The sequence below is a fragment of the Prinia subflava genome, chromosome 5 (assembly GCF_021018805.1).
Source record: "Prinia subflava isolate CZ2003 ecotype Zambia chromosome 5, Cam_Psub_1.2, whole genome shotgun sequence".
In the NCBI taxonomy this organism is placed as follows: Eukaryota; Metazoa; Chordata; class Aves; order Passeriformes; family Cisticolidae; genus Prinia; species Prinia subflava.
In genome coordinates, this window is record NC_086251.1 from 16,415,982 (window position 1) to 16,432,622 (window position 16,641).

The window sequence follows — 16,641 nt, forward strand, 5'->3', positions numbered from 1 at the left end:
TCATTTTAACAGTTACAGCAGTTTGATCTACCATACCCATCTACCCCGGGACAGCATTTGGAGACTTTGTGGGATAGGCTGCTATTCTCTACTTCTCTTTCTTTTCCCATTTGCCCATATCATCCTTGAAATCATCTTCCTGTGATGGCTCCCGATCCAGTTCTCTACACCACTTTCTGGAACTCCAGCAGTTATTTTTAATTTTTGCATCCCAATCTGCTTTTGCAAGTGTCTAATTTTAGCTTTGCATTTACTATGATCAGGTCCCTTTTGAGCTCTCCCTTGCTCCAGGGTGAATCACTGCACTATATATGTTAATCACCCTCCTTACTTCTGTAGTTTTTCCTTCTCTTTTTCTAAATTCATCCGATTCTCTAATTACCATTGCACATCCTTATTGCCTTTTTGGGCCACTAGATGGTATTCCTTTTCTAAAGACAAGCTTATTTGAAGTCACTGGGTAGAGCCTTTCAAAACACAGTTTTCCCGTTGAAGCAGCTGATGTTCTGATGTTGCCTTGGTATAGATTATTGCTGTTTCCCGTAACAGAAGGGGTGAATACTTGAGTCTCTTTTCATCCACTTTCATATCAGGAAACATTTGGTCTCTATCACCCATCGGCTTCCTGTGGACTACAGAGGCGCCCACAGCCCCTGCTGTAATCTCTGATATTGTTGGGATTTCCTGCAGCCTTCCAGTATTCCTGGTTTTAGGCTTTTTCCTGAGTTGTCTTGGATTTTTCCCATGCTTTCAATTCTGTCTTAAGGTATCCCTCAAGTATTGTGCACCAGGCTGGCTAGGTTTGTAGAGTTGCCTTGAACAAGATCACAGAATGGTTTGGGTTCCAACCCTCTGCCAGGAACAGGGAACCTTCCACTAGACCAGGTTAGTCAGAGCTCCAATACAGCTTGGCCTCGAGATCACCCAGAGAAAAAGACTGTGAGGACCTACCCAGTCACACCCTTCACCAAAAGATGTCATGATTTCCTTTTTCCTAACCGTGGAGCAGATTTGTGGAATTCTATGGCTGCTTAGAGCTAAGCACGAGCTCACGTCCTTTGGGTGGGTCATGGGATCCTTCACACCATTCCCCCATACCTCACCAAACGTGACTGCAAGCCCTGCAAGAAGTGACTGGGGAAAACCAGAGTGATGGGTCAGCCCAGGTAGAACACTCCCCCAGGTGGAGCATGGGCTGGCAAGGGAGGAAGAAAGTGGAAAAGCCTTCCTCAGAGCCAGGCCCCACCACCCCTCTGGTGTGTGCCTGTCTCAGCGCCTCGCTGAGCGGTCTCACTGTTGTCACTGCTGCTGCTGCTGTGGGTGGATCTGTCTGTCTGTCTCTCAGTGTAAAGAAATATGAAACAGAATTATTTTTCATTTTGGAATTGTGCTGCTGCTCACATGATATTAAGAATAAAAAAATATATTTCTGGTCTAGCATCCTGAGTTTGACTCTTGCATTTTTCTGCTGTCCAGATTCAGGTCGCCTGACTTGCCTGTGGGCAGCATGCAAAATCCAGCCTGGGGCATGTTATGGTGGAAGACCTGCAACTTGGGCTCGTGAAAAATGTTTATTTGGAGGGGGAAAATGCTTTGCAGATGAGATGATCTAAGTCTTTCTTTGGCAGGATATTACCAATTGCACAATTATTCATGAAACAGTAGTTGGGAGGTCTCTTTTAAACCGTAAAACACCAGGGGACTTTACTTCACTAAAGACATTTTCTCCCAGCATTTCTCACTATTTCTGTGTCTGCTGCATCCAAGTGGATGGGGTACAGGGTGCCCAGGAATCGGGATGCACATCCAGAGACCAGAAGATATGCCCAATCACATAAGTGTTTCCTACTCTGGAGTTATCCTCACATTAAAATAAACTAATTTCAGTCACTACTGCAAGCTTGGCTTTTACATGAGTGCCAGACCCTTTCTCTTGTTAAAATCCCTTCCAGAATCATGCACAGAGGTGGATTAACGTATTGCTGGCACAGATCTGGGCCGTGCATCCAGGCACCCCAGCACACTCTGAGAGGGAGTTTCCTAATTTAGGACTTGTAAGGATACCCTGTATCTTCACAGTGCTCGTTAAAGTGTTACAGCTGTAATGAATTCATCTTCATTACATGCTTGGGAGGTAGAGGAGTACTCTTGTCCCTGTAAAAAGCTGACAGATAAAAGGAGGCAGAGAATCAGAGACTCAGACCAGGCACAGAGCCGGAAAAGTAATTACATGCCTAAACAGCTTTGGGAAGAAGCGTCTAAGTGGCAGATCTGGGGCTTGAACCTCTGTCAGCCCCCTCAGGACCGAATCTTTCTTCTTGCGCTGTGGTGGTGGGGATCAGAAGAACTCAATTATTTACAAATCCTCTAGCCGCAGGTATGCGCGCACACACGCACCGCCTCCCCAGAGAGGGGAACTGATTCGGATGAGGCTGCGGCTGACCTGAGCTGTCACTCGTGCTGCTAATCCAGCTCAAATCAGACTTGGTTTTTTCCCCAGGGACCAGAATGGGTACTGCACTTTCCACTGACAGGAATTTGTTTTCAGTTTTCTGACACTTGTTCATTACAATGTTTGGAAGAACGCTAGGTTTTCTAGGTGGAAAGATGATCTTTTGACATTTTTCTGGCACAGCTGAAAGCAGAGAATATCTGAAATGCCTTGAAAACTGATCAGGAGGGGGGTTTGGGTGGTGATTTTTTGTTTTATTTTCTTCTGGTTTTGTCGTTTTTAACTGAATAGAGATGTTTGTAAAGGTTAGGTAAGGGATTGAAAAACCCCAGGTGTCTGCACCCCAGATGTGCTACTGTAGCCTTGCAGCACTCTCGTTGTGCAGCTGGTGGGGTTGGCAGCGACAGGTCAATAAAATCAGCGTTTGGAGATTAGATGTTTTTCAGCCTAGCAAGTGCTATGCTCCAAATGAACGAGTATTTCTTCCTATTTCTCTTAACCAATTCACTTTGAACATCTTGTGTAAAATGTGAATCACTCAGGGGCAGCTGTAGCACATGCACATATTTACTTCTGTACAGAGCAAACCTCCCAAAACCCATGCACACCCCAACAGGGATGGATGGGACCCACACAGACTCCTTGTACATCCCCTGAACGTTCTACTGCAGAGCTGTAGAGAGTTTGGGTCTCAATCCAATTTTTTCCAAATCCAAAATACTCCCTCCAGCTCCAACCAGCCACTGTATACGTGTTTCTGTATATTAGGTTCAGAGGTTTATCTTTAGTTGCTTGGGATGAAGCAACTGCTTTGCAAACTCGTGATACGAAAATTTGAATTAAACCTGAACTACAGCAATGCAAGGCTGAACAGGCCAAGTGGTGAACTCCATTCTCTGGTGGATTCAAGGCCCATCTTCATTGATGTTTCTGGAGAAATAATAACAGAAAATACTTTTTTTTTTTTTTTTTTTTTTTTTTTTTTACTCCTGACATTAGTTCTACTTGGTGTCTTTGTGATTATTTTCTCTGGGCACAGCAGGGTGAGTTGATCTACAAAATATTTTCAGGGATGGTGGAGGATTAAGTGTCTTGCACAGATACTTCAGTGCAACAGTTGTTACCCAGGACTGTGAGAGAATAACAGGGTGGGGTAAGGGAGTTGTTCATTTTCCTTCCACTAAGGTCAGCCTTAAATAACTCTCCCACCTCCCTCGGAGGCTGAGACAAGATAATAAGACAAAAATGTCAGAGCAAAGCACGGGGCCCCTCTATTTACAGCAAAGGCCAAATCGCTAACCAACAGATCGGAGCTTGCTTTCCAAACACCGATAAGCGGCAACTTTGAATTAACAGCCCCGGTTCCTCTGCTGCTGTAAATCAGCCTGACCCCGGCTGCCCGCAGCACCCCAGTGCCTGCCCCCAGCCAGGGGCTCTCCAGCAGGAGGAGGGGGCTGCAGCAGTGGGCTTAACCCTCCCGGCCCCGGAGATCCCTGTGCCTGGCTCCAAACGCCCCCCCTTCTTCCCCTCCCCAGCCCCCTATCACTAACAAGCCTTATCAGCAGGATTTACACCTCCTTGTCTAGGAACCCATAGGAAAGCTTATGGACTAGTTACCAATGTGCATCCAAATCCCTAAAGTAGCTTTAAGTGCTCAAAACAATCCACTTACCCTGCGATAATTAATGGTATCAGACCTGGGAGTTCCTGTTCCCTGGCAGGGGAGATCAGAAGACTCTACAGTGGGGTCCAGCCAACCACAAGCAGAAAAAGGGGCAGCCCTTCTGCAAGTCCTCAGCACCTCCTGGCCCCAGTGGAGCATCCAGGGAGAGAGGAAGGACAATGCCAGGAACACAGATGTCTGGGAGCACCCACAGCTCACAAGAGCAATGATGAGATGGGTTTCTTTCACTGCCAGATGCAGTGTTAGGAAAGGTGCTTTGGTACAAAACTGTGCCAGTCAGCAAAACACCAAATGCCACGTGGATGATGCTCTAAGAGTGAGGGGGAAGGAGGGAAAAAAATCACAGCTCCTGTCTCAGGTCCCAGTCCAGCTGAAGGAACCTGAAGTGCTGAAGCTCGAGGTATTACATGTGATGGTGAAGGAGCAAGCAGCACAGCCAGAAGTCATAGAGAAAAATGGGGTTTTGGGCCACCGTGCAGTGGAGAAAAACACAGAAGTATGTGACACAATGACTTTTTTCAATCCATGAGACCACTTTACAGCTGGGACAGATCCAGCCTGAGCCAGTAAAAAACATTCCTTTGTTTTTTGGCACTTCCCTCCTTACCCGCTAGCTGCTTTGACTGCTTATAGCACCCAGCACTTTCTGCTGTGCCTGCCCATCCTTTCCAGCACTGTAACCAAGGCCCAGGTCATCCTCTCCTCTATTTTACCAAAGACTTCTCCAGGTCCAAGAGGTACCTGTGATGCCACCTGCTGTGGAAACCATGGTGGTGGCACTATGAGAATTTAGTGCCTACAACTTTGGACACTGGAGAAAACTCCCTGACAGACTCAGCGGCCTCTCTCATGGCTGTTTCCTGAAGACTGGGTCAAGATCCTCTCTGTTCTCATGGACTCCTCAACACAAAGGACAGACGTGGTATCAGTGCTGAAAATGGGTATTTTTAGATTTGTGCTGATCACGCTACTTTCCCAGTGCTCCTCCACTCAGTGGAAGTTATTTGTTACTTTTGTTTCTCAGTACTTGTCCTCTGGCAGGGTGTCATCACCTCTTCTAATGTTTCTCCATCTCCACCAAGGATTACTTTTGGGCCATTAATAGCCACAGATTTAATCTTCTCCTCATTGATAAACAAACTAATTTGTTCTGCTGTGTCTGCTAATAGCTGTTTCTAGGAACTAATAACGGCTCTTAGGTGCTATTTTCTCCTTTACCTTCTCAAAAAACATGTGGCTGTTAAATATTTTCATAGGGTTAAAAGAAGCATAGCTGTTTTTTCCATCTCTATTTATAACCTTGCATATGCTCTTCCCAAAGTAGATGGGAAAGATTTGGGGAGCTTTATGCTGGAGATCATTAAATTTGGTCAAGCTTACTTGGGCAGCTGCACTTGTGGAGTGGTTTGAGCCTGCAGAGGCCAGGGAGATTTGAGCAAGGTGCAGCCAAACAAATCTGCAAATTCTGTGGTCCCTGGTGAGCTGGGCTTGCCTAAGGTCACCATTTCCCTGTGAGAGGAGTTATGTACTCAGGAGGGGTGGGCAGAGGGTTTGAGCCTCAGGAGGCTATTCTCAGAGCTGCAACACACCTGGGAGCCTCCCTTGCGCTCTAAGGAAAACTACTGTCTCTTTGGAATTGCTGCCTGGAGCATCTTCTGCCAGTGAGCTGCATCTCCAGGGGTGTGCCTGTACTCACAGCCCTCTCTGCTCTTCGCAGCCAACCCAGAGCTGATAGGAAGTGATGGGTCAGACTGGTTGGTTACACTGAGGTTTGGGATGTCCCCTGCTGTTTTATAAACCCATCCTTTGTGCTCTAAGCAGCAGGATAATGTCCCTGGCCTGGAAGAGCCTGGAAAACTGTGAAGTCTACAGTCCTGCAGGAGCATCTTGCTCGAGCCTGGTGGCCGGTGGGGCAGTAGGGGTGGCTCACATGCCCTGCAGCCAGGCGGCCGCCTGGATTAGTTTATGGAAGCAGCCGAGATTACTTGGATCCCAGTGAGCATCCCCCTGCTCTGTTTGCACAATGCCCCCTCTGAAGCAAGGACATCTCTCATTGTGTGACTCCAGATAAGCCAAAGCCTCACCCTTTGCTACAGCGGCCCTTACTCTCCCCAAGGCCACGTACCTTTGCAGGCATCTTTGTAAGTATTCTCAGGATTAATCCCCCTCCTCAGTGCCAGGTTCACCTCTCTGCCCTTCATCTCACACCAGTGCCACTGCACATGTACTTGGAGACATCAGTGGGAGCAAAGCAGCTGGAAACCACATGGAAACAGGGAGCACCAAGGATGCTGGTCACCCCCAAAACCTGCTCTTGTGCATGCAGACCCCTCAGGGAGACTGGGGCTGTGTTCCAGCAGGCTGCTGGCACAGCACAGATGAGCATTGGGGCTATTTTCTTCAAAAGCCACTGAATTTACCCCACCAGGAAGAGGAGTCGTGGTCACTGCTGTGTGGATCCCTGCTACTCCTCTGGGACAAGGCACACACAGGCATGGGAAGGACAGTGGCAGTGACCACAGGGCACCAGAGCTGCAACAGGCATGTGGGTGGCATTTTGAGGTCCCTGGGTGCTGAGAACTCACTTGCCTTCAGCCCTGACTTTTGCTGTCACTAAAACTTGCACAAACTTGTTAACTAGTTCCCCCATAGTAGGCTTGTAATTTTTTTTCAGGACAGGGTTTGAAAATGCAAGACATCTACAGTAGTAAAGATTTTATTGTGCTGGCAGCGGACTGTAAAACTCGATTACACGACACTGGGGATTGCCTGAACCTTGCTCCCACTGATGCAACTGCTCAGGCTTTGGGGGGGATGTGAGGAAGGGAGATGGTTTTGAGTCACGTCTGGAGGTGCTTTAGCACGGAGGGCAGGAGCAGCCCACTCCCACCCAGTGAGCCCTATGTGGACCTGAGCATCTGGGGGATCACAGGAGGCATGCATAGCTGAAACAATGGATGTGTGCTTGGCTCATCACTGCCTAATGACATGAAAATCACAGGGAAGCCAGCCTGGAAGGAGTAAGCAGAGCTTTTTCTGTAGAATAAGCTTTTCCATCTAGAAATGGGCTCCCCTGTTGGCCCCCTCTCTCAGTTCGCTGCTGACATGGGAGTTTTCCCTCTAAGACAAAACTTTCCGCAGTTTGTATCCGTTTTATATCCATTTATATGACTGCTAGCATTTTTCATATTCCAGAGGACCATTTATGGTAAGAAAATACATTTTCCAATAAATAATCAAAGTGATCATATTTTGGAAGGGGAAAAAAATCGTAGTAGGAAACTTTTGAAAAAAAAAATTGGCCTGTGCTGAACATTGAGCCAGCATGATATCTTTTTTTCCTTCCAATAAATCTTCTGGCTTATTTCTGTACCCAAACTACAGTGAGCCAAGAGGAATTCCTGAACGCTCGGGTACAGTCAGCCCTTCCCCTGCTGCGGCATGCTGCAGGAATGCCACGAGCTTTTTGAAGCTACCTCCAGGGTTTGGTTAGCCAAGAGTAAGAGAAGAAACAAGCTAAGAACATGGCACTTTCAAAGCAAAATAAAGCAGCTTTTTTTGTGACATCAGTGGTGTAAGCCTCAGGGAAGGGAAGAGTCTGGCAGGGAAGCTGCCTAGAAGGGAGACAGTAGTGGATGGAGGAGCCTTCTTACAAAGTCCCTCTGTCAATAAAACATGAGTTCAGATGAGCTCAGGTGATATTCAAAAGTGCAAGCAGGAAAGCCCTAAATGGCAAATCTTGGCATGTGATTAACCTGGGGAACACCCTGCTCAGGAGCCCTTCCAAGGCAATCACTTGAGCCAGGTCCCTTGAACATCGAGCAGTGTGATGACTGCAGGCAAATGATTGCCAAGGAGAACTTGAGGGCAGTTCTGAGGGTTGTTCTCTTTGTCTGGGATTCCAGGTGCAAGGTCCCTGCTCTGGAGGAAGAATGAGTCACACAACACTTCTGCTGCTGGCTTTGGCCACCTACTTCAGTTGGGGTAAAATGCCAGGTTTTATCCTATGTAGCTGCTAATTCCCCACCTTTACCCAGTAGAAAGGAGGTCTCAGTAAGTGAATTCTCCGAACTCCTATCTTGCTGAAACCTGAGCTCCTCTCCATGGGTGTACCACTAGGTCATTCAAGTACATCCAATATCTTTTTTGAGGGGAAGAGAGGCAGAGATAGTGTTACACATTGTGCAGAAATGCTATTAACTGTAGTTGATCATCACAACTTGGATTTATTAGCAGGGGTCTGAAAGACCTACATGGCAGGGGATGTAACTGATAACCTTGTCTTGCATCCGTTCGAGCAAATGGGTCCTGTCCCTGTGCTCTCATCAGAGATTTAGCGCTTCTCAGGAGCCTTTTTGCAATCCCAGTCATTTAGCAAACATATGATACTTCACACTCAGAGCCGTGACAGGGGCATATGGCACTTCCTACCTCCCAAGGGTTGATGGATGGAATTGCTTTGACTATTCAAGGAATCAAAGGCCTGGTTCGAATCTCAAGGCCTTGCACTGATTTCGGTGAACTTCCTCCTGATTTGTCCTGTGTATGGAAAATCAGGCTTATTCTAAGTTAAACAAGAGAAACAGTTTGAACAGATGAAAATCTTTCCTGCTCAGTGGTCCTGAGCACTTGCAGTCTCAAAAGTTGGAGCAATGGGAAGTTTGAAGATGATCTCATCCCCAGCACTTAAAATGGGCCTTTTCAGGCAGGGAAAAAGTAAAAGGAGAAAAGAAAAAGAAAGTACAATTTAAGCAGAAAAAAAGTACAAGCTTGTTATTGGTGGCAGAAAAGCTGAGCATGAAGGTACTAAAAAATTGGATAATTTTGTGAAAAAGAGCAAGAGCGAGATCTCTTGCCAAAACCAGACCCATAAAAGCCAGTGGATCACTGCAGACTTACCATCTATCTCCTTCTAAAAGCAAATTTACCAGCCTGAATGGAGATAATCAGGTATCGCCTGGTCTTCACTGGGATTTACCAGAAAGGTTTCTTGGTGGTGAAGACACCATTTTGGGCAGAGCCCCAGAGAGAAGAGCTGAGATACTCAGTGCTCCCACCTGCAAATGGCAGAGACTGAGCCTTTACTTTGCTTAACCCCACACAGGAATTTGAAGGAGCAGGTGAAGGAGGGAACCTCTCTTTCAGTGGGGAAGGGGAAAAGCCTTTTATTTATTTTTTTTTCACAGACACAATTTCAAATACTCGAACTCTGGCCCTGTGCTGAGCCAAAATGACCACCCAAGGTCTCCTGTAAAATGCAGATGCTATTCCTCCCCCTGCCCAAGCTGTGAACGCGTGTCTCTTGCCGCGCACCGCGTGGCCAATGAGCCTGAGCACAATAATTTGTTTTCCTTCTCCTAACACCTGACAGTAGCATGATTTCACCAAACACTTGGTCCCATTGCTGCATACTTTCCAAGGTGATATAAATCAAACAGATTAACATGTTTGCTTTTAATTTTACATTTTAGAAACAGCTGTTGAACCACCTCAATGCCAACAGTGTCTATTGCCAGCATTAGTGTCATTAGTAGTCATTGCAGCTGTAATAGCACCATTATCTCCTGCTAAAAGGGTCACTGATGGCTTAGGACAGAGCTTGGGGAAAGTGAACAGAGCAGACTAAATGAGATGGAAACTGCAAACAGTTCCTTCTATCTTAACTTGCATAAAGACCTGTGGATGCTGCACAGAGGGAAATTAATTTGCACAAGTAGCAAAAATTTTGGCTGGAGCGTCATCAAGGAGGAGGGGCTCTTGGTAGCTCTTGTGTCACTTGGGCTAACATAAAGCATATAAATACAGGAAGGAGAGAATGAGGACACTACTACCAACCATCTTCATCCCTCAGAGTGAACTTCTCCCCACCTCCTGGTGCCACCTCTTGGGTAAGTTGGATTGCCTCCCTTTCACTTTCTATCTGTTGTGCAGACCTGTCTTCTTAAGTTGATGAAGCAGGCAGTGACAAGTGTGGCTCATTGACCCAAGAAAATGAGGCCTCCTCAGGCCTTTGAGGACCTTGTGCTGGTTTTGGGCCATCATCACGGATTGCAGCCCCTTCTGAATGGGCAGAGAGGGTTTTCCCTCTGAAGGGGTCTGCTGATCTTGGCTCTCAAGGGCATGTACACTATAGGGCTTGGTACGGCCCTGTGAGCCTTTTGAGGCAAGACAGCAGGGAGCCTGAGAATGATGGAGCATGGAGATGGATTTATGGTAGACTCAGTAGTCGTCTACTGTCACTTGTAAATCCCGGTGCAGAAAGCTCTCCTTCCTTCTCAAACCAGAAGGTCCCTCTCCTACTTTGGTCTCATTTCCATGCCAGAAGAGATGAAAGACGTACGGTGCTTGACTACAACCTATTTTTACCTCCTATACTTTTCTGTATCTCCCCTTAGCCCTAGGCCTCAGCCTGCCCGCCATGGCGCTCTGGGTGCGCTCGCTGCCCCTGCTGGCCCTGCTGGCCGTCTCCGGCCCCGGGAGCAGCCACGCGGCCGTCAGCCAGCACCTCTGCGGCTCCCACCTGGTGGAAGCTCTCTACCTGGTGTGCGGGGAGCGCGGCTTCTTCTACCAGCCCAAAGCCCGGCGCGACGTGGAGCAGCCTCTAGGTAAGGCGGGCCGGCGGTGAGGGCGGCCGCGCGCTGTGTGACGTGAGGGACAACAACGCCCGTCTCTGACAGTGACACCAGGAATGTCCTCCACGGGGAATGCCAGGAATACCTTCGGCATACCAACAGCATCCCACTGCCAGGGAAAAGCTCTGCAGGTTAAAAAGGCAGACGAGAGGGCAGGCAGGGAGAGAGGATTTATGAGGCAAAAGGAATTGTGCCGGAAAGCTCAAACTTGTCTGTTTCTTTGTGTGGCTGCTACACCGGCCTGGGAGTATTCATAGAAAATAAAGGTGGGAGGAGCTCAAGAAGCCTCTTTCTGCCCTAAGGCAGGATCAGTTGTCCCCACTGTATTTCTTAGCCATGTTTGTCTGGTACATTCATAAAAACCTCCAGAGAGAAAGCTTCTTCTGCCTTCTGGAGCTGCCCATTCCCAAGCATAACTGATCTTCTTCTTGAGTGTTTCTTCCCAATATCTAACCTGAACACCCCTTGCTGTAAATTATTTCTTGTCTTCTCAAAAGTGGGCATGGGGAAGAGCCTAGTCCTTTCATCTTTATGATTGCTTTTCAAAATATTTGAATACTGTTCCCATGTCTAGTTTTGACCTCTCCTCAGCTACGCAACCCTACTATCTTCTTAGGTCATATTTTCTAGATCTCTAAACATGCAATTCTGCATTTGTCCACATCCTTGCTGAGCGGTGAGGCCTGGAGAAGCACATTGAACATTCTGTCTTCCAAGCTGCTAATCAAGACTGTGAATAGATGAAGAAGAGATACTGTCCAAATTGCATCTACTTCAATCCTCTCATTTCAAGATCAACCTTTACTTACCATCCCCTGATTACAATGCATCTCTCCCACCATTTCTCTTCCTGTCATATCCTATTCTCATTCATATCTAATTCCCTCTCCTGTGTATGTAACCATCTTGTGAAACAGTCTTAGGGGTCTTTGCAAGGTAAAACAAGATAATGCCCTGGCAGAGGGTGTGCCACGATTTGTTTGGGCTGTCATTTGCTCCATTCTCTGATTATTCATTTCTGGAGACCACCACAAATGTGTTGGAGGTTTCATTAGCCAAATTACCTAAATACTGTACAGAGAATTTTGATCGTGACAACCAGAATGCAAGTATTTGAGGGTTTTCTACCTTTTTCTTATCATTCTTTTGAGGATTCTTTTTTTTGCGGGGGAGAGTTTTGCCTGAGCCACCACCTCTTTGTCACACAATCTGAGTATGTTTACAGTCTGCTCACAGCTGGCTTGAAGGATGAAGACAAGTAAATCACAAAACATTGACTAGCTATTTCCTCTTCTACTTTAAATTGGACCAAATTTTTCCCAAATTTCCCTTCTAGCACACTAGAATAATGATTTTGTGTTACTCTTGTGCCTTGTTCATTGCCTCATGCTTTGGGAGCTTGGGGATTTTGCATCTTGTACTGTACTTGTATTGCCCTAGAAACCACATCTCATTCTCACTGTCCAGGCATTTTCTCTTTGTTGTTAAGGGCTTTTTTTTTTTTCCTGCAGGAAAAACTCACTGATTTATTTACCATTTTCTGTATTTTCATTGGGCAACTAAAACCTGAACAGATCTGTGCACAAATTTTCGAGTTCTCACCAGCAAATAAGATACTCTGTTGAGTGTTATCTGTGTCCAAATACCCTAATTTATCATTGCTTCTAAAAACTTGTCCCCAGCTGTGAACACAGACACACACAAATGCTTTTGCTGTCAGCTTGGGGCTATAGCCAGGCAGCCAACTGAATCAGGCTGTTCAGGAACAGCTGGAAAAAGCACCCAGCCTCAGAACTGGACTGTCCCTGCAATCCCATGAACAGCCCAGTTGTCTGCCCAGAAGGCTCCCAGAAGATTGGGTAACTGCCTAAAGAGCTCTGCAGTCCCAAACTCCTCTCTATAGAGCAGACAATCACATTTATCATTTTACTTACTAGCTGCTCACCCCAGGGAGAGTGCAGGATTTCTCTTCTTCTCCACACAGCTTCCCCAAGAAAGCCCCTGTATCCCTTTATCCCTCACACTGCCGAGAGCCACTCAGCTTGGCATCTTCTGAACACCACAGGATTATTTTGGGAGAGGAAACAGGGAGCCTTAAGGTGCTACCAGCAGCATCAACCTCGGGAAACCTGTGCAACTTCCTTCCCATTTTCCAAACAACTCTGGATCAAGAATCTGGTGCCTGCAAAGGGGGTGTGTGCAGGGCTCAAGAGCCAGGGCTGATGCTGTGTGATGTCCCACAACTTCTCCTCTTCTTTCCTGGCAGTGAGCGGTCCCTTGCATGGTGAGCTGGGAGAGCTGCCCTTCCAACAGGAGGAGTTTGAGAAAGTGAAGAGAGGCATCGTTGAGCAATGCTGCCACAACACCTGCTCCCTCTACCAGCTGGAAAACTACTGCAATTAGCAGCAGGGTTGGCACTGGGGAGCTCAGAGGCTGTGGGCAGAAACATGCACTTATGCTACTGCACCTTCAAAGCAATTGAATAAATGTTGTGGATCTATTGGAAGGACTGCGCTGGTTCATGTGTCTGCATCTTTTTGCCTGCTTTAGACTGTCAGTGTCCAAGCTTGGGTAAGGTAGTTTTCAGCCATCACTTCTGCCACACGAGTGAACTCCATGGGAGTGAGGGAGGGGAGGGGCATTACACAGCTTTGGAGCAGGTATGTGGAGCATCCGGCACCCTCAGTGCTTGGAGAAGGGGGCAGAGAGGTTTGAACAAGGCTTCTCTTGCCAGGGAAACATTACATCTGTAACAATGTCATGCTGATCAACTTCCTGCAGTTCACAGCCCAAATATAGCCAGGCAGCTGGAGACCGAACTTCCTCAGCTACATAATGGAAACAGTAAAGATTAAGCAAAGAATTATGTCACCTACTCATTGTACTCAGAAAAATCATGGATGACCACCATGGCCAGTTCAGAAAGTGTGTCTAGTTCCTATTTCTGCTTCTGGGAGGGCCAGGGAGAGTCCCTGTTGTGGGACGTGATTGTTGTTCACGAGGATATGACAAGCCATGTACTGAAAGGTGGGTTTAATCCAGAAGGAGTTTTGGATCTATTGGCCATGTGCTGGGCAGTATCCTTGCTCCTGGTGCTGCAAACCTCTTTCAAGTATCTGGTCCCCAGACTGCCCCTTTCTGTGAGGAAAATCTGCCCAGCAGTGCCAGCTGGCCAGAGAGTCCCAGAGTGTAGGGAAGGGCTGTGTTCCCTCTGCCGGGAGGCTCTGGTGGCAGTCTGCTGAAAACCACGCAGAGGGGCTCTGTGGGATGGGCTCAGCCTGGCAGAGGTGACAGCAGCAGCCAGGGCTGCTTTTGGCTGCTGACAGATTTTGAAAGTTGGTCTGAGAGGAGCCTGTGGTTTTAACAGCCTCATTTCCCAAACCAGTTCCGACTGCCTCCAGTGGAGCTGCACAGATGGAAGCTGCCATCTCATCCCTGCCAGGATGCATTACTCCCGATCCTATCGCAAGCACAAAACTGGCCAAACCACTACAAACTGAAAGGCTGGAAGAGCAGCTGTAGGAGCTGCTGAAAAGAAGATACAGACATAAAAAGTGAAATCAGAAAGCACTCATGATTCCCTGTGGTGACCTTCCATACAAGTCCCCTTGATGCAGCCTGAGAAAAAGCCCGCCCTTCTCCTGCAGGTGCCACCCAAGTGCTGCAGTGCTACTCAGGCAGTCCTGCTCTCCTTGACCACCTTTTCATCCCTCTCCACCACCCTCTCTGCTGGGCCCCACTGAATATTCCAGCAGTAGAGCTTTCAACTGTGACAAGCAGCTTCAGGCCAAAATCATGTGGTTATGAAAGCACAGCAAGATATATTGTGTTCCTGAGCTACTTGGCTCCCACCAAACTTCACAGTGTATAGCTCCAGTGGTTTCTCAAGGGGACTCCCTAGAAGTAGTTGTCCTGGGGAACCATGACATCAGGACAAGTGTTACTGAAAAAAAAAAAAAAAAAGAAGAAGAAGAAAAAAAAAGCAGAGCTATTGCTCATTGTAAGGCCACCAGCATATTCAGGCATGCAGCCAAGCATCAGCAATCCCATCCATCCAGGAGATACCCTGATCCAAAAGGCAGATGTTCAGGTCTGCTTGGATGTTCTTGAGGGGAAGGACATCCAGCCATAGTGGTTCTTCCATCTGGCACAGCCCTGTTTATCTGGTGGCACTCCTGCCCTGGCAGCGATGCTCTGCTCGGGTGAGGACAGCTCTTGAGAGATTCCCAGCTCATTTCCTGCCCTCTGCCATTGTTTGGTCTGATCCTTTGTTTGTTTGCTTTTTCTGAATGCTCTCAATTAAGACTTGTTGGGAAATTGCAAATGCCACTTTTTCTGCTGGAAAATGTTGATTCATCAAGATCAGCACACCCCGCAGGACCGGACTGGTTTTAGCAAGGCAGGATTTGAAAGAATGAAGGGACACAGAAGGTTCAGGTGCCTGCTCTTCATTCTCTGCATCCAATTGCCCAAGAGCACAAGCCAGCCACCAGGCTCTGGGCAACCCAAGGGTGGACGCTTTTGCTCCTGCTCAAAGATCCCAGAAGGTGACCACCCAGCTCAGGGAGGGAAGGATGTCCCAATGTCCACTTCAGGGACCCAAGCTGTCAGAGCTCTCTGCAGAGCACATACATGTGCTGTTGCTTCCTTCCTCCCCAAAACAAGAGCTCTCCTGGAGATGAGTGGCCTAAGGTGTGCTACACTGCTCTCCAGGAGGTGCAGGAGAAAATAATGCATCAATTTTAAAACTGCAGAAAGCCTCAAAAAAAAAAAAAGTTCTACACTTTTGTTTTCCTGAACTGAAAATTACATAAAGAGCCAGCTCTTCACTCTTTAAAAGCTGCAATATGGTGCAGGCCAAAGGGGAACAAAGGTACTTTTTCCTCTTTTTCTGGAACTCCAGGGGAGAAAGCCTGAAGACAACCCTATGCATTTTCCACAATGGTGCACATGGCTCCCTGGCTTTCAAATGTGATGCTGCCGGCTTGTTGACCCTGTGTTGTGGCAGGGCAGGCAGATTTAGCCCCCTACCGGACCCAAACCCAAGACTGGGTGTCCTTAAGGTCCTTCCCAACATCTTTAATGGTGGTCCAGGATGGAATTTCTTTATAAAGCCTCCCTCAAATCCTTGTGCCCTTGCCCAGACCATTCCCTGTTCTCAGATGTGCATGGGAGATGTCAGAGCTTATGAATTCCTGCAGGAGAAATGATTCAAGGACAGGGAATGCCGCATCCGTTGACCTCCCTCCCTGCTCCTCCTCTTGCCGGGCTTTGCATTGTGATCTTTGGGAAGCAAATGCATCCAGTCCCCTTTATTCTGACTCAGCAGTTGCTCTGAAGTGATTTTTGTGGTAGCGGTGGGGCATCATGCCTGACTAAATATCTTGGCTCTGCTACTCTTGCAACAAACTTCCAAAGGTCTCATGCTCGTGGTGGAGGGCAATTTGAAGAGAATGCAAATAAAGGCTTCGGTTCATTCATGCTGCTTGAATAGAGAATAGAAAGCTGAGCCGCAGAGGGGATTGCAAGGCAAGTTCTTTGGGCTGCTGAGTTGTTAACACTGCCTAGAAAAAAAAGGAGCAAAGTTGCCCCTGTCTGCCACATGCACGAAGCCTCATCCAAAAGGGCAGCGCTACGGTTTCGAGGAAAGGGGGATGATGTGCACAGCAATGGAACAGAGGGGAGCCTCTGCAGGGCACTGGCCATTGGGGCCAGGGGACTGGGTGGCAGATCATGCCCCCCAGGTTCCTGGATGGGCTCTGCTACTCCAGCTTATCTGGAGAGGAAGGGAAGGCTGCCACTTTCCGGGAGCTAATCCGAGTGTATTATTTCCTTTCCGGGAAACCACAGATAGAGAGCTCTCTGTTACTCTG

The 16,641-nt window shown here is 47.6% G+C and overlaps 1 protein-coding gene across 1 annotated transcript; it reads left to right on the forward strand.

The window, feature by feature from the left end:
- The first annotated feature begins 9,951 nt into the window (after positions 1-9,951).
- On the forward strand, positions 9,952-13,178 carry INS (insulin). Its single transcript, XM_063397323.1, has 3 exons — positions 9,952-10,024; positions 10,538-10,741; positions 13,035-13,178. The coding sequence occupies exons 1-3, from the start codon at positions 9,952-9,954 to the stop codon at positions 13,169-13,171; spliced, it is 414 nt and encodes a 137-aa protein (XP_063253393.1). The 3' UTR covers positions 13,172-13,178.
- Positions 13,179-16,641: the final 3,463 nt, after the last annotated feature.